The sequence below is a fragment of the Sminthopsis crassicaudata genome, chromosome 1 (genome assembly GCF_048593235.1).
Source record: "Sminthopsis crassicaudata isolate SCR6 chromosome 1, ASM4859323v1, whole genome shotgun sequence".
Lineage (NCBI taxonomy): Eukaryota > Metazoa > Chordata > Mammalia > Dasyuromorphia > Dasyuridae > Sminthopsis > Sminthopsis crassicaudata.
The window spans coordinates 523,995,705-524,020,193 of NC_133617.1; the positions used below are offsets into that span (position 1 = coordinate 523,995,705).

The 24,489-nt window shown below is 39.4% G+C and overlaps 2 protein-coding genes and 1 long non-coding RNA gene across 4 annotated transcripts in view; 1 reads left to right on the top strand and 2 right to left on the bottom strand.

Moving 5' to 3' along the window:
- SLC5A10 (solute carrier family 5 member 10) overlaps window positions 1-24,489 on the top strand; it is a 183,773-nt gene that overhangs the window by 68,215 nt on the left and 91,069 nt on the right. Inside the window, exons 6-9 of the mRNA XM_074281708.1 lie at window positions 5,257-5,362; window positions 6,158-6,238; window positions 12,556-12,761; window positions 17,929-18,064. Of these exons, the coding sequence (XP_074137809.1) occupies window positions 5,257-5,362; window positions 6,158-6,238; window positions 12,556-12,761; window positions 17,929-18,064 (529 nt within the window). The remainder of the gene's footprint in view (window positions 1-5,256; window positions 5,363-6,157; window positions 6,239-12,555; window positions 12,762-17,928; window positions 18,065-24,489) is intronic.
- On the bottom strand, window positions 9,865-11,142 carry LOC141550754 (uncharacterized). Its single transcript, XR_012484680.1, has 2 exons — window positions 10,933-11,142; window positions 9,865-10,045 (listed from the first exon to the last, which is right to left on the bottom strand). It is a non-coding gene; the product is annotated as an uncharacterized LOC141550754 (long non-coding RNA).
- The window catches only part of FAM83G (family with sequence similarity 83 member G), a 56,282-nt gene continuing 44,598 nt past the window's right edge, over window positions 12,806-24,489 (bottom strand). Inside the window, exons 3-5 of one of the 2 annotated variants that reach the window (XM_074281707.1) lie at window positions 22,029-22,153; window positions 18,729-19,950; window positions 12,806-13,358 (exon numbers count right to left, since the gene is read on the bottom strand). In XM_074281707.1, coding sequence (XP_074137808.1) covers window positions 12,951-13,358; window positions 18,729-19,950; window positions 22,029-22,153 — 1,755 coding nt within the window. In that variant the 3' untranslated portion in view covers window positions 12,806-12,950. Of the gene's footprint in view, window positions 13,359-18,452; window positions 19,951-22,028; window positions 22,154-24,489 lie in introns of both variants that reach the window. The other variant, XM_074281705.1, reaches the window with a different exon arrangement.

A 24,489-nucleotide genomic window follows, 5' to 3' on the forward strand; every position in this document is an offset into this window, starting at 1 on the left:
TATTGAATAGTAATGGTGATAGTGGGTAACCTTGTTTCACTTCTGATCTTACTGGGAAAGGTTGCAGTTTATTTCTATTGCATATTATGCTTACTGACGGTCTTAAATATATACTCCTGATTATTCTAAGGAATAATCCATTTATTCCTATACTCTCAAGAGTTTTTAGTAGGAATGGATGTTGGATTTTGTCAAATGCTTTTTCTGCATCTATTGAGATGATCATATGGTTCTTATTAATTTGATTATTAATATGGTCAATTATATTAATAGTTTTCCTAATATTAAACCAGCCCTGCATTCCTGGAATAAATCCTACTTGATCATAGTGTATTATCTTGGAGATGATTTTCTGAAGTCTTTTTGCTAATATCTTATTTAAGATTTTAGCATCAATATTCATTAAGGAGATTGGTCTATAATTTTCTTTCTCAGTTTTCGATCTACCAGGTTTAGGTATCAGTACCATGTCTGTGTCATAAAAGGAGTTTGGTAGGACTCCTTCATCCCCTATTTTTTCAAATAATTTATATAACATTGGGGCTAATTGTTCTTTAAATGTTTGGTAGAATTCACATGTGAATCCATCTGGCCCTGGGGATTTTTTCCTGGGGAGTTGATTAATAGCTTGTTCTATTTCTTTTTCTGAAATGGGACTATTTAAGCAATTTATCTCCTCCTCTGTTAATCTAGGGAGCCTATATTTTTGGAGAAAGTCATCCATTTCACTTAAGTTATCAAATTTATTGGCATAAAGTTGGGCAAAGTAACTCCTTATTATTTCTCTAATTTCCTCTTCATTGGTGGAAAGATCCCCCTTTTCATTTGTAAGACTATCAATTTGATTTTCCTCTTTCTTTTTTTTGATCAAATTTACCAAAGGTTTATCTATTTTATTGGCTTTTTCATAAAACCAACTCTTGGTTTTATTTATTAATTCAATAGTTTTTTTACTTTCAATTTTATTGATTACTCCTTTTAATTTTTGTATTTCGAGTTTAATTTTTGGTTGGGGGTTTATAATTTGGTCTTTTTCTAGCCTTTTAAGTTGTAAGCCCAATTCGTTAATCTTCTCTTTCTCAATTTTCTTCAAATAAGCCTCTAAAGATATAAAATTTCCCCTTATTACTGCTTTAGCTGCATCCCAAAGATTTTGATATGATGTCTCATCATTATCATTATCTTGGGTGAAATTGTTAATTGTTTCTATAATTTGCTCTTTCACCCAGTCATTCTTTAAGATGAGATTATTCAGTTTCCAATTACTTTTTGGTCTATTTACCCCTAACTTTTTACTGAATGTAGCTTTTATTGCATTGTGATCTGAGAAGAAGGCATTTATTATTTCTGCCTTCCTACATTTAATTTTGAGATCTTTATGTCCTAATATATGGTCAATTTTTGTATAGGATCCATGAACTGCTGAGAAGAAAGTATATTCCTTCCTATTGCCATTCAGTTTTCTCCAAAGGTCTATCATACCTAGTTTTTCTAATGTTCTATTTACTTTTTTAATTTCTTTCTTGTTTGTTTTGTGGTTTGATTTGTCTAAATCTGAGAGTGCAAGGTTGAGATCTCCCACTATTATAGTTTTACTGTCTATTTCTTCTTGCAGTTCTCTTAACTTTTCCTTTAGAAAGTTAGATGCTATACCACTTGGTGCATATATGTTTAGTATTGATATGGCTTCATTATTTATGCTACCTTTCAGCAGGATATAGTTTCCTTCCTTATCTTTTTAAACGAGATCTACTTCTGCTTTTGCTTGATCTGAGATAAGGATAGCTACCTCTGCTTTTTTGGCTTTACCTGAAGCATAATAGGCTCTGTTCCAACCTTTTACCTTTACTCTGTATGTATCTCCCTGCTTTAAGTGTGTTTCCTGTAGGCAACATATTGTAGGGTTCTGCTTTTTGATCCAATCTGCTATCCGTCTCCGTTTGATGGGATCGTTCATCCCATTTACATTTACAGTTAAAATTACTAATTCTGTGTTTCCTGCCATCGTATTATCCCCAGATTATACTTTTTTCCCTTGACCCCCCTGATCCCCCTCCCCGATATTTAATTTACAGACCCCCCTTGTGACGCGCAACCCTCCCTCTTTTTTTTTTTTTTTTTTTAGGATCCCTCCCCCCCTCCCTCCAAGTCCCTTCACTTATTCTCCTTTTCCTTTCCCCTTTTCCTCTCCCCCCTTTTAATGAGGTGAGAGAAAATTCTCTGAAAAACAAATATGTTAATTATTTACTCTTTGAGCCTCTTCTGATGAGAGTAAGATTCACACAATGATTCTCCCCCTCACTAAGTTCCCTCAGATATGGTGTATTTTCTATGTCTCTTCCTGGGATGTAGTTTCCCTCTTTTTATCACTCCTTCCCCTTTTTCTGAACCGACCTCCTTCCCTTTACCACACCCCCCTTTTTTTCTTTTATATCAGTAAAATCAAATTATCCTTGAGTATTTTTTATATACCCACAACAGAGTTACAGTTCTCAAGGGTTCTGTGTACCTTTTTCTGTTTCTCTTCAGTCTTGTGGATGTAGATCAAATTTTTTGTTTAAGTCTGGTTTTTTTCTTAGAAACATATAGAATTCCTCTGTTTCATTGAATGACCATCTTCTTCCATGGAAAAAGATGCTAAACTTAGCTGGGTAGTTCATTCGTGGTTGCAGTCCTTGATCTTTTGCCTTACGGAATATCAGGTTCCAGGCCCTTCTATCTTTTAATGTGGAGGCAGCCAGATCTTGGGTGACCCTTATTGTGGCACCTTGGTATTTAAATTGTTTTTTTCTAGCTGCTTGCAGGATTTTCTCCTTTGTGTGGTAATTCTGCAGCTTAGCCGGATGTGGCCATTTTCAATAATGAGATGAACCAAATCAATTCCAATAGAGCAGTAATGAACTGAACCAGCTACACCCAGCCAAAGAACTCTAGGAGATGATTGTGAACCACTACATAGAATTCCCAATCCCTCTATTTTTGCCCACCTGCATTTTGGATTTCCTTCACAGGCTAATTTTACATTATTTCAAAGTCTGATTCTTTTTATACAGCAAAACAACTGTTTGGACATGTATACATATATTGTATTTAATTTATACTCTAACATATTTAACATGTCTTGGTCAACCTGCCATCTGGGGGGGAGGGCAAGGAGAGGAAAAATTAGAACAAAAGGTTTGGCAATTGTCAATGTTGTAAAATTACCCAGGCATATATCTGATAAATAAAAACTATTAAAAAATATATATATATATATATATTTTTTTTTTTTAAAAAGGGTCTACCTTAGGAAGGAGTGTGTTGCCTCTTATTAGATATTTTTATTAGACATGTTATCATAAGATGACCAAGTTAGATATATTGTAGAAGGAATTTTTGGGCAGCTAGGTGATGCCATAGTTCATAGAGAGCTGGGCCTGGAGTCAAGACTCCTCTTCCTGAGTTCCAATATAGCCGCAGACACTTACTAGATGTGTGACCCTGGCCAAGTCACTTAATCCTTTTTATTTCATTTTCCCCATATGTAAAATGAACTGAAGAAGGAAATGGCAAGCCACTCCAGTATCTTTGACAAGAAAACTTCAAATGGAATCACAAAGTGTCAGACACAACTGAAAATGACTGAACAACAGAAGGGATTCTTATAGATGTAGTTTTGCCTATATAACCTCAGATGTTCCTTCACCTTTGAGGTTCTAAGAATCTGTGAACACTTAAATCCAGTCTGCTCTCTTCTATACAATTCTGCCTCTCAGGGCTTCCTGAAGAAGTAGGGCAATGGAAATCCTGTGCAAGAGTGAACCAAGTGAATCATCAGACTATTAGACCTGGGAAGATCCTTGGAGATCATTTAGTCCAAATACTCCATTTTACAGATGAGGAAACTGAGGCCCCAAGAGGGGAAGTGACCTTCCCAGAATAGAATGTGAATACAATGTAAACTCCTCCAGGGCAAGTCAGTGCTTGACACTTTGTAGTCATTTAATAAATGTTTGTAGATTTATTGTCCGGGATTACAATGTATTCCTTTCCCTGGTTTCTTGTTTCCCAGTATCATGTTTATTCCTTTGTGACAATTCAAAATAATATTTATTTATTAAGGGCAAATAGGTAGCCCCAGCTAATGGAGTGCAAAATGTATAATCAGGAAGAACCTGAGATTAAATCTTACTTAAAAACTTCGTTTTGTGGCCCATGGCAAGTTGCTTAACTTTTCATGAAACCACAGTTTCCTATTCATAAAATGGGGATAATATATCACCTACATTATAGGGCTGTAGGGTGAATTAAATGATGTGATATTATTTATAAAGTACTTTGAAAAAACTTAAAAGTGCTAAATAATTGTTAGCTATTATTATTATTTCTTCTCATTTTTAAAATTATATAAGTTAGTCAAGACTTTCTCCCCACTGTTTGAAAGGAGGGTAGCTCTAGTCTTCATGTCCCTTTGCCTCAGTTTGCCTTCTGAGCTCTGAAAACATGTGTTTCTGTTTGTAGTTACATGATTCCTGAGTATCTTAAGACACTCCCTCTGAGATTTCCGTCAATTTATCCTATACATATTTTGTTTGTACATAGTTAACTGTTTGTTATGTTGTCTCTCCATTAGCTAGTAAATGATGAGATTTGGAAAGGAGATAGCTTAAGATCAAAAATACCAACAGGAAATTCCTTTTTTGGGAGAGACTAAAAGAGATAACAATAGAGAATTTTTGTCTTATTTACAATAAGAAAATTCCTGTCTTATTTACAACAACAGAGAATTCTTGTATTATTGACAAATATCTCCAGAACCTCTTGATAATATCTCTGTGCAAACATTGTTTTGATGACTCTAGTCATCGTGTATGTATATAAGGAAGGCTGAAAAATGAAATCTTTGCATTTGGTATATACCAGCCAAATGCCCATCAACTGACGTTCCCCTTTTCAGGCATTTTGGGTCTTCCTGAAGGCCAAATGCCTGTCTATCCCTTTACTATCAATAAAGACTTTGTTTCCATACTGCATTAAGTAGCAAATTCCTTTGCTGCCGAACCTGCCCTTGGTTACTTTGGGGAAGGAAGGAGAGAGAGAAAAGGAACTGACCCATCTCGGTTTAGAACCTCAGTTTACTCCTCATCAGTAAACTCCTTGATAGTTCATAGACAGGTTTTGTTTTTATCCTTTAGAACATGGCATATTGCCTAGCACATAGCAGGTGCTGAATAAATGCAAATTGATTGATTATTGTCCTTGTATTCCCTCCAGATTGACTTGTATGCAGGATCCCTCTTTGTGCACATCTGTCTGGGCTGGAGTTTTTACCTGTCTACTGGCTTAGTGTTGGTGATCACAGCACTTTACACTGTTGCAGGTAAGGGATGGAATGAAATAAATTGTGGATCTGCTTCAAGGCAACCTTTCTTTCTATATCATGGACTTTCATCCAACACCAAACTCCCACTTCTCTATTCCTAGTGCAACTAGAAGGATGATACAGGGAAAACATAGACTTGGTTCCTATCCTTTGCATATAGGTTTATACAAACTTTCAACCCTGTCTGAAAGAAATATGGTGTTCCATACAAAAAGTGCAATACATTTTCTTACTTAGTGTTGGACTTGGAGTCAGGAGCAATTGGTTCTGAATTTTGGCCACCTCTGATAATTTATACCTGCATGATCATGAATGAGTCACCCAGCTTTCTCATCTCTAAAACAGGAAAAATAAAAACAATAATACCTTACTCACAGGATTATCATGATGTTTTTAAGATAAGAGCAATGTGAGAATAGAATAATATGAGCAAAGATACCAAGAAGGGAAAAAGGGGGCATGTTCAAAGAATGATGAGTCTGTTTGATTGGATTTGGGGAATAGGGAAAGGGAGAGACAGAAAGTCAAGAAAAACAAAAGCCGTGGTATTTAGAGTCAGGTGAGAGCATAAAAGGTAGTGGATGCCAAGATGAGGAGTCAGACAGGCAACATGGATGACTCTTCAACTTGGAAGAGAGAATGTGGGTAATACATAGACTTCCCTCACTGCCCCCAAAGTAACTTAATTGCCGGGATCATTGTTTCATCCATTCATTCATAATAACTGTCCTTTGTTGACATAGGTCTCTATTTAATCAGTCAGTCCTGAGTACTGTTATCCTTTTCCCATAGGTGGCCTGGCTGCTGTGATCTACACTGATGCATTACAGACACTGATTATGATAGTTGGGGCAATCATCCTGACAATCAAAGGTAAGGAGTTGCCCCTACCCCCAACCCCATCTTGATTTGAGTTGTTTGTTCCCCATGCTCAGCAATCAGACACACATGCTCAGGGTAGGGCCCATTACAACTTGGAGTCTTTTATTGGGCTTAGGCTCTGCAGTACAATTTTTTTCTGTATCTTTAAATACCAGGTGTGGGATACTAGGATCATAAATACAGGATAATAGGTGAAGAGGGGGGTCATGCCCACAAGAATGGCCACTAGTTCTTAAAAATGATCCAGAGAATGCAAAATCTGTAGCATTGGCAAGGGTTGGGTGGGAAAACAAAGGCTTCCTGTCCTGGGAGGACAGGAGTGAGCAATTCGGCAGAAAGCATTTTCCAAGTTCCTTCCCAGGCTTCTTGGTCCCTGGCCAGTTTTCCCAGCTCTAGCTCTGCCTCTGGCTACCAGACTTGACTGAAGCAACACTGGAGAGTAGTTCAAAGTTGTACAATGAGGTACAGCAAGAGGTGGATTTTAAATAGTGCTTTTAAGAATAGAAAACAACCAGAACTTTTCACCTATTTAAACTAACACAAAATAAATTCCTCAAAAACAATAACACTTCACATGAAAAAAAAAAAAAGAGGTAGAGACAAGGGGGGATGGTTTGAATAGGATGAGATTTAGCCTGGTTTAGGCTACAAACAATAGAGATCTTAGGGAGAGGAGCTGGTTATCTGTTAAACCAATCTGAGAGGTACCAGGATGTTTGGCTCCAACTGTCTCTGGCAACAAGGTTGTAGCACAAACATACATGTTCTTTCCCGAGAGAGAATGGCTGCCCAACCCATCCTCACTTGGCTCAACTTAGCTGATAAACCTCAACTCACAAGTCACCATTATTTAAATTTAATATTATCTCTTTTATGATAGTAGTAGCCTGAACTGAAGGAATTTGCACCACAACTACCAAACTGTAGCACAGTTGAAAAGTCAGGAGATCCAGGCTTGACCTTTCTCTATTGTTTACTAGCTGTGTAATCCCAAACAAGTCACTTAATTTCTCTGAACTTCAATTTCCTTATCTATAAAATGGGTGACAGTAAAACTATACTGACTAGCTAATTCACAAGGTTATTATGAAAAAAAATGTTTTGTAAACTTTAAGTGCTATATAAATATAAGTTGTTATTTGTAAGGAAAACCTGGGTGAGGGGAGGGTAGTTTTCTCCAGCTAGAAAACAGGTTCAATTCTTAGAAAATAAACTTACTTTTATTTAGAAGCTGAGGAACTGTCTTGACTGGCTACTTGCTTATCCTGAACCTGGGAAAAGTCACTTCCCATTGTTCCCATGATCCGCTGTTGCAGCACTAACCAAATGACAGAAGATAGAATCTTATTGATAGGGATACTCTGAGCTTTAATGGGCCTTCATTGAGACTTGAAGACTATTAGCTGATTTATAAATCTCAGTCTGCCTTATTTGTGGGGTAGAAAGAAAGAATAGTGCTTTATTCCTGATTTCTAACCTCCTATACTCTTGATCACTTATCTTCCCACCAGGGAGTATTCAATAGACTGCCAGCAAGGAGTTGTCTCTCCAAATATGCATGTCCAAACATATTACTGATAGGTGTTTTTCAAAAAGAATCAAACTCTGGAAGGTGATTGGAGATTGGATTCACTCTGAAGAGTTAATGGAAAATCAGACTCAAGGGTCATTGTTTGCCCTCTCTCAGACAATATGCTTTGGAGTGAAACCCTCATTCATTATGCCAGATAAGGGTGAGAGGTGAAATTCATAATGTAGGTAAGGTTTTGATTGTGTCTTTAGACGGATGAACTTTCCAAAGGATTTTTAGTTAAGGATTCCCTTAACTAAATGTGGGGAGGCATTCATATGCACTATTAAGGAAGGCAGCCATGGAGGAAAGGAGGAAAGATTAGATGCAATGCCCCAGCAGATGCTCCAAGTTTGAAATTCTGGAGAAGCATGGGTGGAGTGATAAAATAATGGTGCTGATCCTTTAGCAAATATTGTTCAGTCGTGTCCAATTCTTCATAACCCCATGGACCACAGCATGCAGTTCTGTCCACAGGATTTTCTTAGCTAAGATACTGGCATGTTTGGCCATTTACTTCTTTGGTAGATTAAGGGAGATTAAGTAATTTGCCCAGAGTCAAATAGTTAGCATCTGAGGCAAGATTAGAAGTCATCTTTTCCTGATTTCAGGCCCAGAACTCTATCCACTGAGCACCTAGCTGCAAAAAATACTAAAACCACAAAAGCAATGTGTTCTTGAAGCCCTGGCTTCAGCATCAGATATTCTTAGCTCAGTTTACTAGCTGTCAAGGAACCTTAAATCCATTCCATATGAAGACTCATTGAAGGAACTGGGAATCTTTAGTCTCAAGAAGAGAAGCCTTTGAAACTGCCTTCAAGTATTTAAAGGGCTATCACATAAGAGAAGAAATAGGCCTGTGCAGTTTGGCCCTAGATGGCAGAAGCAGGAGCAATGGGTAGAAGTAGCAAAAGCAAATTTAAGTTAGGGATAAGAGGAAAATTTCCTAACAATTGGTTATCCAATGGTAGCATAGTCTGCCTTGAGAAGTGATGAATTCCTTTTAATTGGAAGTTTTCAAGCAGAGATTTGAAGTTGTGTAGGTTGTAATGCATTTTTTTTCAGGCATGGGCTGGACTAGTTGGCTGCTGAGGAAATTCTGTGAATTTATGACCTTGGCCAAGTCACATCACATCAATGACTAAAGGTTCCCTGGTTCCTTTAACTGAACTTTGCATGGCATAGTTTCTAATTTTCTGCTATCTTCTAGATGTACTCCAGGTTTTCATTATCCTTAGAATGGGACAAGGTGTCATATGAACCTTGTAGAATACAGTGACATTTCTTTTATGTGGAGCAACAGTGCAGACCATAATCATATTCCCCTTTTTTGTCAGCTTCTTCACATTACTGATTACTGATACAGGCATGAGAATAAGTGATTTCTGAAAGGGATGTTGAGTTTGGGAAGAAAAACATTTCAGTTACAGGGAACAGTGTTAGCAATTCATGAGGGCAAGAAAGTGTGGATGGATGGCATACAGTCAAATTTGGCTAAAGTGTAGAGTGCACAGAATGAGACAAGACTGGAAAAAAAAAAGGTGGTATCAGATTGTGGAGTGCCAAGCAATGTGAACAGATTTATGAGTAAGAGGTCTGGTAGTGGTTCAGTTGGTTGAGAGTAATGAAGTGAGTGGAGTTAGGAATAACTATTAGGCTACCTTCTGGGAAGCATGATGATAGTCTAATTCTGATAATGATGATAATCTAGGCTTCTAGCAATGGAAATGGGTGAGAGGAGAAGGAAATATATGGAACATTTTGAGGTATAGAATTAATGAGAGTGATTGGGAATGTGTCAAGAGAGTAAGTAGTAAAGATAAAATATAGCATCCGAGTTTTAAACATGGCAGACTGTGACACTAACAGAAATAATATCATTAACAATAGCAAATTGGAGGGGGAGTCAGAGGTCCTTTTTTCTTCTCAAATCTTGGCTCAGCTACTTATTAACTGTAGAACATTAGGTAGGGAACTTCTGTTATTGTCTCTAAATTGAAGACATAAATCAAGTTAATATCTAAGGTTCTATGATTCTAAGGCCAGATAATGTCCAAAGTTTATTATAGATCTAAATTGTATTTCATGGGCAACCTTACAATGACTCTGAGAGCCTGAAGATCATTCGTTGAAATATTCATCATGGCAGCAAATCTTTGGATTTGCTCAGAGGGAAGATCTGATTCTTAGAAAGAGCCAAAAGCTACATGGAGGAGTGTCCAGGGATCCTATTTGGGGATTAAAAAAAAAAATAAATAAATACAAAAACATGAAAACTGGTCCCCTTTTTTGGCCCAGACATACCTGGTTCTGAAGGAAATTCCCAAAGATATCTGAAGAATGGTGAAGGGGAGAGTACTGCATTTAGTCATCGTACTGCATTGAGGTCAGAAGACCTGGTCTTTAATACTAGCTCTCCTACTTAACTATATAGGCCTGTGTGACCTTGATCAAATCACTTCACTCTTCTGGGATTCAGTCTCCTTTTATGTAAAATGAAGGGGTGAGGTTAGCTGATTCTAAGTTTTCTTCCCTCTATGAGTTTCTGTCCTAATTAAGCAACAGCAATGAAATAAGTGTGTAACCTACTGCTTGGAATGGGGAGAGACATTGCTCATTTGAAGAGATAAATTACCTGTATCCATGTTTATAAAATATATAAAAAATGGTCTTCAAGTTGGAGGTCATAGGAAGTTGCATGAATTTTTTGAGGCTATTGAGTCCTGCCTCCTTGCCCTCTTTTTCAGGCAGGGATGAAGGTATAAAGATTGAAGGGCATAGGAACTAGGGGAAGAGACAAGAAGTTAGAGCCTTGTGAAACAACCTATTTGTTATTAACTTTTTCTAAGGTGAGTTTTAATCTGAAGCCAGTGTAGACTTTTTCCTGATCCTTTCCCAAGCCTATGGGCTTGTCTCTTGCCTCAGTTTTTGACTTCCTGGCTACCATAAAGTTCACCCTTTCAGCACTGAGTACTTTGTCTCAGGCACTGAGATAGGGTCACAAAAAGGGGATAATTCTGACACTTGATAGCATCTTAGATATGATACTACCTAGAGGTAGCATCCTCTCAAAGCTGAAACCCAACTGGGGGGGTAACTCTGAACTTATATCTACCTGAATAGGATGAGGGTAATTATAGGAAATAAACCTATTTTTTTCCCTGAAGAATGTAGGACAAAGCACTTTGGCCAGTAGTAGTCAATATTTCCTTTCATCTCCATTCCCTTATTCACCCCAAGGGGAAATTAACTTGCTCTTTGAAGTCAGGATAGGCTTCAGACATACTGGTCTCCCTCCTTTCTCCATTGAAGGGCAGATAGGACAGATCCAGACAATTTGGAAGGTTAGGATGGAGGATACAGAACAAAGTAAGTGGTCAGTCACTATGGCGACCATCTTTTCTCCCCTTGGCAACAACTAGATTTAGTTCTGCATTCAGATTTCTGGCAGGTGAGACAAAGACATGTTTTCCTGCACTATTTTTAAGGAGTGCCAGAGCATTTCTGCATATTCAAGGTCTAAAATGAAGGATGGAATGAATGGGGAGCAGGGAGTTTTGAAACAAGGGGTTTCAATGAAGGCCTGTGTACCAGAGGTGTCCATGATCACTGAATAAGGTATAGGACAAATCATCTCCCCACGGGAAAAGTCTTAGCATTGCCCATTAAATGAATAGACCCAGTATATGCTAAAAAAAAAAAAAAAAACATTGAAAAGCAAATCAGGAGATAGAATTATAGGATAAATTCGCGCTGGGAGATTTTAAAGAATATCTAGCTCCAAACCTTTATTTTGGGGCCTAGAGAAGTGAAATGACAACTCATTTTTGTGATGGAGGAGCTTTTCTTTATATCTCCAGTGTTTGGCATTCAGTAGGTGTTTAATAAATGCTAACTCACTGACTCATCCAAAGTTAGCCAACTAGTTAATACTAGAGGCAGATTTAAAACCCAGGTCTCTTGATTCTTGGTCCTCTACACCACCTTTTGTTTGGGTTGTTTTGTTTTGTTTTGGCAAGGCAATTGAGGTTCATATAAGGTCACACAGCAGCTAAGTACCTTGGATCATATTTGAACTCAGGGCTGACTCCAGGGCTGGTACTGTACCCACTGCACAAGTTAGCTCCATATTATCTTAAAAGAAGGAAAGCTGTTTCCCCACTGAGCTTCAGTCTCCTTGTGCACAAAATAAAAGGACAGAGCTCTTCCCTAGAAGGCAGATTAGCTTCTAACTCTAATTCTCTAAGTAAAAAGCAAAGCCAGGGGCCCCACATCATGCAAAGATCCCAGCATGGAACTGTTAGACCAGAAGTGTAATACTTTAGACCTCACCACGGGATCCTTGGTTTGGAACAAAAACACATTTTGTTTTTTTAAGAGTACAAAACTGAGTAAAGAAATCTTTACTCTGGGATTGTTGGAATAACAAGTCCAACAAGATCCCTCTACGACAACAGGAATCTAGTAGTTCCAATGTGCAAAATTATCTTTTAATAATTTTGTTCTCTTTAAATAAAAATAAAATACAATCATGAAATTATCTTTTTTTTTTCACTCCCCAACTCCTTTCCAAACATATGTGTGGAAATGATGAGGTTGTAGGAAAATCTTAAAAATTGTTGCACCAGGAAATCAGTTGCAGGAGGGAGGGGAGACATTAGCCAGTCCAATTAGCCAATATCTCCCTCCACTGCTTCTTTTTTTCCTTTCCCCCTCAATTTCCCATTTTCCCTTTCAGCTTTCGACCAAATTGGGGGTTATAACCAGTTGGAAGCAGCTTACTTACAGGCAATACCAAACAAGACCATCCCTAACACAACATGCCACCTGCCCCGGGCTGATGCCATGCACATGTTCCGAGACCCCCGCACTGGAGACCTTCCATGGACTGGGATGACCTTCGGTTTAACCATCATGGCCACATGGTATTGGTGCACTGATCAGGTAAATGTAAACATCATATCCCCTCCTCCTGCCCCGTATGTCATATGTACAACAAATGCAGTTCCCCCATCCGAGGTCCAAGCAGCATTGGTTTAAGAATACTTGCATTATCAGTCTAGTGTCAAGGGCTCCAATGAAAGGAGCAAGCAGCTCTGGGCTGAGCAGGGTGAGGGACAATGGGCTTGCTTTTTAATCCTTGTGGCTTGTGGGTCCCGGAGCCCTTCGCCGAGACTCAGCAGAGGCCCACTGGCCCCCACTTGACCTGTTCCTGAGGATTTTATTCTGGGATAATTTGGAGAGGGGGATACCAAATGGAGTCGACAACTCTTCCCGGCTCCCACTCTCAGCTGGGCTGCCCGGAGTTCTAGCAGTCCTCAGGTTCCTGCTGTCTGGGGGGCCACCTTTGGTCTGCCAATAGCGTGAGCCCACTGTTGTGGGCCCAGGTTTTTTGGTGGAGTGCTGGAAGCCATCAGCTGCATGGATGCCATCCCGTCGGTATTTGGAAAGCTCTGGGTTCTTTCCTGATTGCTGGAAGCTGCCTTTGTCTCTGGTCCCAGAAGCAGGTCGTTTATCTCCATAATGGTACAACTGATGGCCCTAGGAAGGGAATATAGGGTAAGGACAGAGAGAAAGTTTATAGGAAAATTCAGGAAAGGCTAGAAAACTACCTTCAATGTAAAAGACTGAGATCAGTGGGAAAGCACTCAGATCAGTTTTACTTCTCATACTTAAGAGCTAGCAAGTTGTGAAACTTATTGGAGTCTCAGTTTTCTTTTCCATAAAATGGAGGCAGTAATACTTGTACGACTACCTCAAAGGTTCACCTTGAAGAACATTTTATAAACTTTAAGTGTTGTTATTTTTCCTACCAGGGGAAAGTGGCTGGGCTTTTTGTTTCTATTTAAGGCTGGAGTTCTTAATATTTTTTGGGTCATGGATTTTTGGCAGGAGTTTGGTGAAGCCTGTGGATCCCTTCTCAGAATGTTACTTTTGAATGTATAAATTCAAAAAGGAAACTGATTATACTGAAATGTAGTAATTCCAAAAAAAAAAAAAATCTTAACTTGACAGTCTGCTGAAGAGTTTTTGACTTTAGGAATCTGATTCTCAGCTCCATGGCCTCAGCTAATTTACTTAACCTCCATCTCTTAAAGCTATAAAATGGAGTTGGGGTGATTGGGAGGAAGGAGATACAGGTAATATTTGCAACTCTGCCACTAAGTAGCTATGCAACTTTGGATATTTCAGTTTCTCAATAAGTAATAAGATTGAATAAAATGTATGTTGAAGTCCCTTCTTGTTCTAATATTTTGTCTCCATTTTCACAATTGGTTACTTTCATTCAGTTTTTCCTGAATATGTAACAATGACTGGATCTGGCAACAGCAATAACTAGGGGAGAAAAAGTTCCCTACATGGGGCAGAAATCAAATTGGGAGGAGTGGGAGAGGGAGCAAGAGGGAAAGTGGTTCTTGTGGTCAATGTGAGGTCTACAAAATGAAAAAATGTTGTTATGAACAATTGATGTTGAGGGATCAGCCTGATTTTTAATCTGATTCAAGATAATCCTAGAGGTCACTTGACTCATTTCACAACATGTCTCATCTTGTCATATGCCTTGAGATCCTTGCCCTCAACCTGGCCTCCCTAAGTTTAATGTCATTCAGGTGATTTTCCCATGGAGGCCAAATGAGTCAGCATTTTGACTACCTGGCCAGCTCAAGGACCAGTTCAGAGATAGATGGGCCCACCCAGTGATACACATTCTGGCTCTCTGCAAATCTGAAGGCTTTGGGGGTAGACTGACTGACTTCATCTGGGTAGGTCTAGGATAGCTCATTTATTCCTCCCAATATTGGGCTTCAGAACTGAAGGAGAGAGGAGAGGTGAGGTGTTGAAGGAGAGAAAACAGAAGATCCCAAAATTCCAGAGCTGGACAAGATCATCTAATCCAGGGACTCTTAACTTCTTTTGTGTCCTGACAGAAACCTGGTGAAACCTATGCACTACTTGTTAGAACAGTATTTTTAAATGCCAAAAATAAAATACAGAAGATTACAAAGGAAACTGATGATATTGAAATCTAGCCACCAAATTTTTTTTTTTTAAAGTTCAGACCCCAAATAAATAAACCCTGGTCTAGTCCAACTTCTTTATTGTACAAGTAAAAAAATTAAACCATCAGAAGGGGAACTGGCTTGGAGAAACTGAGTTGGAGGAAAGGTCAGTACTATATCTAGTGTGTATAGCTGAGTTGGACTTTGCAATTTTTCTTAGTTCCCTTTTCTTAGTTCCCCTTGTTAGAGGGGACAGACAGACTATAAGCCTTCACACAGCCTGATGTTATTGAACACCATGCCAACAGTTTGGCTGAAAGAGACATAAGCCAATATAGTGGCAAAGAGGCGTTGGTATCCTGGGAGGCAAGGAGAGGAGAGTAAACACCTGGATGAGACGTGTACACCCATACACCTGGGCAAATGCCTAATGTTCCAAACATTCTAATTTTTCCAAGTCAACCAGGCTGGAAACAATCATAAAACAGAAGGTGTGTTGACACTTCCTGTATATTTTCTGACAACTGGATTCTCCACCTGACCTTAGCCCCTTGGGGTAATAATAGTAATTGCTTACATTGTAACTCATGGCAGCTTACAAGCAACTTTACATATATTATCTCATTGAACTGTGTGAGATAGTGGAAAGGTCACTGAATAGTAATCACAAGAGTTTGAATTTGAATCCTCTCTCTGTGACATATAACTCTCTTCTTAGGGTATGTGTGACCTTGGGCAAGTCAACTGACCTCTCTGAATCTTGATTTCCTTATTTATAAAATGGGGAAAGATCCCTTCAAAGTCTTGCTTTATAACCCAAGGATCATGCACTACCACCAACCTTGTAGGTACATAGTTGGCTTTTACAGACAATTGGGATTTAGAAAAGTAAAGGAGTCAAGCTGGGATTTGAACTCTTTCCACTATATCGTACTGTTGAGGTAGTATTTTAACGAATGTTTTTTAAAATTTCTTCTTGCAACTCTTAGGTAAGTTCATGTGATCACATGAGAAGGTAGTGCTGCATAGTGGATGAAAGGCCAACCTTGGAGTCTCTGACTCAAATTCTACCTCAGATACTTAATTTCGGGGATTTCTTGGACAAGGCATTTAATCTTTCTCAGCCTCAAGGTTCTCAACAATGAGATGGGGATAATAACAGCACCTACCTTACAAAATTGTTGTGAGGGTCAAATGAGATCATATATAAAAAGCATTTAGTAAACCTTACTCTGTAAATGTTAGCCATTACTTATCAACTTCATTTTATTGACAAGGAAACTGAGGCTCTGGAGGAATGACGCTAAGGTTATATAACTAGCAAGTAGCATTCTAGGGATTTAAACCTAGCTTTTCTTTCTACTGCTACAGGCCTTAGACCAACAATTCTCAAAGTGTGCCTCAGGAGCCCTAGGGGTTTCCAAAATTCTTTCAGGGAGTTCATGAAGCCCAAACTATTCTCATAATAATATCAAGACATTATTTGCCTACTACTCCCCCCAACCCCTTTTTAATGCTGTATCTGTGTGAGGCCAGATTTTCTTCATAAACTTCAATTAAAATGACAGACTGCAACAGACTGAATTGCAAAAGTGGAAATAAGAGCCCAGCTGTCTTCTATTAATCTAGAGATGAAAGGGATATGTAAAAATACATAAAACAATACCACTCTTCTTACTAAATATTTTCATTTTGGAAAATATAGTTATTTTTCATAAAATATTTATTTATGTTAACATATAGCTGGTTTAATATTGTTAAAATTAATAATTTTAAATAATTATCAATTAGTGTAACATGCTAATAGGTATGACCAACAAAGACAAAATTCTATAAAATCCTTAATAATTTATAAGAGTATAAATTCTGAAGCCAAAAAATTTGAGAACCATTTCCTTAGATGTCAGCCATCACTTCTCACTTGCTTCCTTATGTACACACAGTTCTGAGATACAGTCAACAAACAATCACAATCATCCAGGACTGCATCCTTCCTTATTAGTAAATTGAAACCTGACCCTGACAAGACTTACCCCCCTAGCAACCTGGAATCCTGTCATTTTCCAAAGGCCCAGGGTATCATTTTTGGTGATTCCCTTAGTTTCCCTCAATTTCTCTAGGGTATTAATTAACCCAAAGTTGTCTTCTGAAATTGTCTCTTAGATGATTTAAGGCTATTGGGCTGGGTCTGATCTTTGGGACCAGTGTTCTTGAGGAAAAATGTGTCAGTACCTTAGTTGAAGGAGTAAGCTGGGTCTTCATGAATACTGGACCCAAAGAACTGAGCCTAAGGAAGGATGAGTGCTAAATTAGAATTGGAAAAACCTAAAGGGGCTTACAAATGATGCTCTTTCAGTTTTGCCCATCAAAAAGATGATGTTTAACAAACAGACCAAAATTTTACATCCAAATGAGCATCACCCTTCACCCCAGACTTTTGAAAAGTTTGCTCTTTTATTCTAATGTGCTGCCTTTGTTCAGAATATGAGCAAAACCAGTCTAGGGAGAGTTTTATTGGGGATATCTTCCCTGGGGATGTATTGCCTTTAGATATCCTCTAAAGAGGAATTAAGGACTGAACAAAAAGTCCTTTAGAGACCAAAGCTAGAGACTATGGTAGGTGTCTGTTATTTAAGGTAAAATAAATAAATAAAGGAATCACCATAAAGTCACAAAACTGAGTTTTTGTTGAGAAGCCTTGAAGGCTGTTGGCAAACTTAAGCTTCCTTAAGGGGCTCCTTTGGGAGAAACATCCATATGCATATTTAAGTTGTGGTCTGTTTGTGTGCCAGAAATAGTAGGTCCCAGAGCACCATTTATTCTGAGCATAGAAGTAATGGCACAGTGCTTACTCTTATGTATACTGAGGTCTCTGGGTGCCAGGAAGTTACCCTGTGGCCAATTAATCAGAGGCTGCAGTGTGCTTTTGAAAGCTTAAGGACAATGGCTTATAATGTTTATGTGAGGAAGAGGGGCTGGGGCTAAACTTCTGAATCTTAGAATAAAGCTCCATGTTCTTCCTCGATCTGGGTGAAAATTCCACAAGGATCAAGTCCTCTGTGTCATTGTTTGTCTCGAAACATCCTTTTCCCTCCCACTTTTTTCCCCAGGTCATAGTGCAGAGGTCCCTTTCTGCCAGGAACCTGAATCATGCCAAAGCAGGCTCCATCCTTGCCAGTTACCTAAAGATGCTGCCTATGATCCTCATCATTATGCCGGGCATGATTAGTCGGGCACTATACCCAGGTATGGCACCATCCCCTTTTCATACAGCAGCTCTGCTAGGAAGGTATGGAGTTGGAGGACCTAGGAGGTGGGCAGGACAAAAGACTCTGCAAATGGTTTACTGTGTGATTGTGGGTGGGTCATTTCCCTTCTCAGCCTCAGTATTCTAGCTTATCCAATGGAGATCATGAAAAAATTGGAAGCCAAAATAGCCCCTTTTAAATAGTTTTACTTAAGATAAGGCAGTTTTAATGTGTTGTGCCTTAAACATTTGGAAACATAAGAACTCCCCCAACCAGCCATTTCTTGAGGATGTGAAGAAGGAAAGGTCTGAGGAAACTGGCACTCAGATTCTGGGCACTTTGAGGGGAAGGACCCCTTCCTAATGCACTTGAAGATGCCATCCTACCTGGATTGCAGGGCTAGTATAAGCCTTGTTGCTGTCACGCTGGGGGCCCCTTCCCAACACATGTTTAATTTCCTCTTTGCCGCTGTTTTTCTTCCTGCCATACTCATTCTCTACCCCTGAGCTCTGCAGCCATTGGGAGCTCCTTAGAGGACTCATGAATGTTCCCCGGCTCATGTGGGGGTCACTCAATTTCCTGTATAGTGGTCGTGTATGACTAGCCCCATTGGGCATGTGCTCTGAGTGGCGCCTCCGGAGTTGGGCGAAGTTGTCCCTCACCTCAAAGTATTCATCTGACATAGAGGATGCTGCAGATTGTCTGTGGCGACTGTTGGTGGAGCCACCTGAAAAACTGTCCTGATCACTGATGGTCACATAGTCATCATCATCATCCTCATCCTCTTCTACACTGAGCCCATTGGGAGTCCCTGGAGAAGGTAGGTCCTGGCCCTCCTGGGGCATGGACAGCTGTCGGAGAAGCTTGCAGTGCCCAGTGGTGGGGTTTTGACCAGAGTTCTCATGAGGTCTGTAGGGAGTATCATTTGATGGCCCTTCTTGCTGGAGTGATTCCTCTTCCAGGGATGCCCCACCCTGGTAGTCTAGGCCACCATCATATGAATTGCCTTTGGTGAGAAAGTCTGTGACATGGACTGTCCTAGGCTTAGGGACTGGTGGCTTGATCTCTGTGTTCTCTTGCTCGCATCTATCCCGGAGATGGCTGTTCTCAGCCAAGGCAGCAAAGATTCCCTGGTCCCTGTCTTTTCCTGTTGGAGTGGGAACATCTTTTGGCCTGAGCTCTTCATGGGGTGAAGCAGGCAGGTCCTTTGTCTCTTCCACAGCTGCAGGAGGGTCAGGAAGTGCAGCAGCTACAGGGCTAGCAGCTACCTCCTGGCTCTGCCGCCTTTGTAACAGCTTGTATTGGGCCACAGCCTGAGAGGAAGAGTCACAGATCTTAATTCGGTTCATCTGGCTGGGCTGTGGATTCCACACATTGGGGTCAATGATGTTAATGTAGCCCAGTATGTCACTGCCAGGCTCGGGGTCTGGCTCTACCCACGTGGGCAGGTAATCAAACATGTTGGCACGCTCCATGTTCAGCAGCCCTGGGTGGATGGGTAAGGGCTGTTCTAGGAAGTCACTAGGCCGCTCTGCCAGCTGGTTCCCCAACAATACTTTCCCCTTGCCATCAAATTTCTTGCCTGCTCCACTCTCCTGCTTCTCAGAAGAGGCCTTAGCAATCTCATCTGCACTCTTGGCCTTCACCAGAGCATATTTAGGGTTAATGAGTTTCTTGGCGACAGTGCCTGATGGAGCCAATGGGATGACTGTGGGCAGGATGATAGGTTCAGGCTCAGGCTCTTTCTCCATGGGAACCGTTTTAAGGCTGACTCCTTGAGACATGAGGTACAGTTCTTGGAATTGCTTGTCAAACATTTCTACTACCTGACCTGAGAGAACAGAGATCACATTCCGGTCTGTCCTGGCTGCTGACCATGTGAAGCTAGAATGGAAAGGAAACAAAGTTAGTTATCTGGTGAAAAATATCTACATGGTTATACACTGTAATTCCTCTTTATTTCACCTCTCCCTACCTTCTCTATGTTCCAGGAGACCCCTTTGTCAGTACATAGTCCAAGCTCTTAGACATGGTAAGAAAAATCTCTTATTAGTAGGGTTACCATCTTGCAAATAAGCTATACTTTCAGGTAAAATAAGTTAATATTAGGTGAAAAATAAAGTTAAAATTTATTTTAGTATTGAGATCTTACACTATTAGAACAGAAAGCTATATTAAAAATCATCTAGTGCTGAACATTATGCTAAGTCCTGGAGATACAAAGTAAGTGCAAAAACATGGCCCTTCCTCAAAAAGCTCATGTTCTAACAAAAGTGACAATGTGCAAATAACTACATACATGCAAGATACATACAGGGCACGTGGAAGGTAATCTCAGAGGGAAGGGAAAGAAATGGAGGACCAGGATAGAGGTGAGTCTTAAAGGAAGCCAGGGAAGCTGAGAATTCAAGATAAAAAGACAGTCAGGGCAAAGACTTGGACTCAGAAAACCATGTGTGACAAAAAGCATGAAGACTATATATAGCTGAAGCTGAAGTGGAAATAGTTCAATCTCCTCATTTAGAAAATGGAGACCAAGAGAGAACATGGGGCCAAAATTTGAACCTAAGTCCTCTCATTCCAAATCTATCATGAACTGCTGATGCAACACTGGACAAGTCACTTAACTCCAATTGCCTTGATACCCTCAAACTGTTACCCACCCCCCACAAAAAAACTCAACTGTACTGTACTGAACTGTACTGAAATTCCCTCATTTAGTATCAAGAAACTAAAGTCCAGGGATGGAAAAGGTCTTGCTAGTTCATCAAAAACTACTTTTTTGGGCAGAATTGGGCAGAATCACATTGCTTATGTACTTCCTATGAGGAAAGTAAGGTCAGTAGGGTGTGGCAGAGGAGAAGTTGTCCCCCTCTATCTGCAAAATCAATGTAATAAGAACTTAAGCTTGTCTTTTTAGGAGCTCCATAAGGACTTGTGCTCCCTCACCACAGTGTTTGCTGTTGTTTATATAAAAATCCTGTCACTGGCTCATAATCATAGTTTCCTCAGTTCTTTGTAGAGGAAGATGTCAACACAAAGGCTATTTGACTAGATCTGGCAAGACTAGTGTGGGTTGATATCCTGTTTGTAAAAGTGAGTTAATAGCCCGGCTACCTCAGCTCTTCTTACTGAGCTCCAGATCATTCCAGTAAAAACTGGCTAGGGCTAATCTGACTTTAGTGGATCCCTGGCCTATGGCAGAAACACAGCTAAATGCAGTGTAGCAAAAATCCTGGAAAAGGACAATTGTATTCGAGTCCAGGAAGTCAATGTAACTTCTCTGGTCTCAGTTCCCTCATCAGACAAACAGGGACAATAAAGTTCAAATCCTGCCTCTTTCACAGGGTTGCTGAAAGAATTATCTAGCCATATAGTTGAAAGTATTTTCAAAGTATAAGTCCCTATACAAATGGGAGGCATTCCTCAAAGAGGCCAGGAAACTAAAACTACTTCTTCCTCCTTTTCCACACCTTTACTGATCTGGGAGAACTCTGAGTACATGCTTCCATACTCCATCTCCCAGACATGGAGTGCAGATGATGACAGAAGGTGGGCTCCTGAGAAGATGTGGGATCAGCACAAAATAAGAATCAATGTCTGGAGATGGTGTCAATAAGCCAGGCTTGGCTGGAGGAGCTCAGACATCAGCAACTTTGAGTAATAGGGATGCCTTAATTAAGACTTTCCCAGGATAGGAATGTCTGGAGTGTTGCAAGACCAGATTAAAAGTACAATGAAAGCATGGTGCCAGGGCTCAAGCTGAAAGAACTGGAGTAAGGGGAGGAGGAAGGAGGAGTCACTATGACATGGGAGAACTCATCTATCCCAGCCCAAGATCCTTGTCAACAGACACTCCCACCCCCAATGCTAATCTTCACATCCCCTCTCACGCTTCTATAGTTTTGAAAAACTAGCTCTGTGAGAAGCGGGCTCGAAGAATTGAAGGAATTATCACTCACCTGTAGGAACCACACATTGCTCGGTCACCATCCACAAACATGAATTTCTGAGCCAGGGCTCCCTTGAACTTGGTAGCTGAACGTGTGAAAAATTCCGTTCCTCCAATGCTCCGGACTCTGAGATTCTGTGGGGAGAAAAAAAGAGAAACTGAGATGGTGAATTAAAGGTTATCTGGTTGGTCCCAAAGGTCTTCAAGTCAATTTAAAGAATTGGTATGAAAGTGCTTTGAAAAGCAGCAAGTAACAGCATAGAAACTAGGCTGTCAATCCCTCATCCAAAAGCTCTTCTACCTGTTACTTTCTGCCTTGGCCAGGTAGTCAAAAAAGGTTTCTAGTTTTGATCAATTGGCACAATTGCTATATGAATCAAACATCATAATAGAAGAAACATAGCCCAATTCTTACCTAGACTATCTCAATGGCCTCTTAGCTGACTTCTCTGCCTCCAGGGTCTCCCTTACCAATCCAGCCTGGGTATATGGTATGTTAATTTGTTTCTGATTCCTCTTCAACAATGTTACTCCTTACTGGCATAGACTTACATCTCACACCTCACACCAAAATAAGATCAAAATGATTTGGGCATAAAGGATACTATAAACAAATCAGGGGAACAAGTAATAATTTACCTATTAGATCTTTGGTGAAGGGAGGAATTTATGACCAAAGAAGAACTAGAAAACATTTTGAAAGGTAAAATAAACAACTTTGATTACATTAAATTAAAAAGATTTTGCAAACAAAATCAACAAAAACAAGATTTAAAGGGTAGTACAAAGCCAGTATTTCTGATAAAGATCTCATTTCTAAAATAAAGAACTGTCAAATTTATAAGAATACATTCCCCAATTGATAAATGGTCAAAGGATACGAGAAGACAATTTTCAGACAATGAAATTAAAGATATTTATAGTTATATGAAAAAATGCTCTAAATCACTATTGGTTAGAGAAATGCAAATTAAAACAACTCTGAGGTAACAATACTCCTCTGGTTCCAACATAGAAAAACTCTTCAATGAACAAAATACAAATTCCTTTACTTGGCATTCAAGGCCTTCTACAAGTCTCACTTTGAATTACCTCTCTAATCATCATTTTTTTTTTTCTGGACTTGTAATTTCACTGGTGAAGTTACATGAACCAGTGAATAGAGTACTGGACTTGGAGTCAGGAAGAACTAATTACTTAATAGCTGTATGACCCTGGGCAAGTCATTTAATACTCAGTTCCTCATCTGTAAAATGGGGATGATAATAATAATAGCACCTACCTCCTAAAATTATTGTGAGGATCAAATAAGATATTTGTAAAGCACTTTGCAAACTTTAAAGCACTATATAAAAAATGATCATTATTAAAAATCCTTCCACCAATGTATCTGTCATTATATAGCTTGTCAACGCATCTGTAACTTATAGTCATAGAGAAGTGACTGGGATTCTGAGAGAACTTTTGCCCAGAATCATAGCCAGTCAGTGTCAGAGGCTAGACTCGAATCTTTATCTTCCTGTGAAAAGGCTGGGATCATCTCATTTTTGTATTTGAATTGCTTGTGCCTAATACAGGGGCTGGTACATAGGAGTGCTTAATAAATACATGCTGATTGATGACAAGATCAGCTCTCTATCAATATGCCACTCTGCCACTCTCCAATAACAATATTATTATTATTATTATAATGATGTTTACATGGTGAACTAAAGTTGGTCTATATGATTTCATTTGAATTTCATAAGAACCATGTGAGGCAGATGCTGCACAGGTATTTATCCTCACTTTAAAGATATGGTTAAATGACCTTGCTCATGGTTTCCTGTGGTACCAAAGATGGGATTTAAATCTGGGTCTTCCTGACTCTTATTCCAGTAATTTATCCCCAGAGCATGTTATCTATCAGATCTTATCTTCTGCTACCTGATGTTCACCCTCTGTTTTAGACAAGCTAAAGCATCAATGTTTATTCCCACCTCAGACCTTTTGTTATTAGTGTTCTTTCAATATAGAATGTCCTTCTATTTATCTAAAGTTTTCCCATCCTTCAAGATTCTGTTGGTATCTTCCTTCTTCATTATAGCTCATACAGATCTATCTTTTCAATTCCTGCAGTGAATTGTTTTTGTTTCCCTTGTTTTAGTTTTTGCAGCTAGAATACATCCCCAGAAAGGAAAATGTCAATTCTCAAGTTAATCAAGGATAGATTCATTCATCATTCATATGTTCATTCCTTTACTTACTCATTTAAAATTTTTATTAAGTACCTACTATATGCAATACCATGTTAGTGTAAGTGTCTCACTGGAAGCTCCCTATATTAATGTTTTCTTTTCTTTTTCTTTTTCTTTTTTTTTTTTTTTTTTTTGAGGCTGGGGTTAAGTGACTTGCCCAGGGTCACACAGCTAGGAAGTGTTAAGTGTCTGAGACCAAATTTGAACTCTGGTCCTCATGAATTCAAGGCTGGT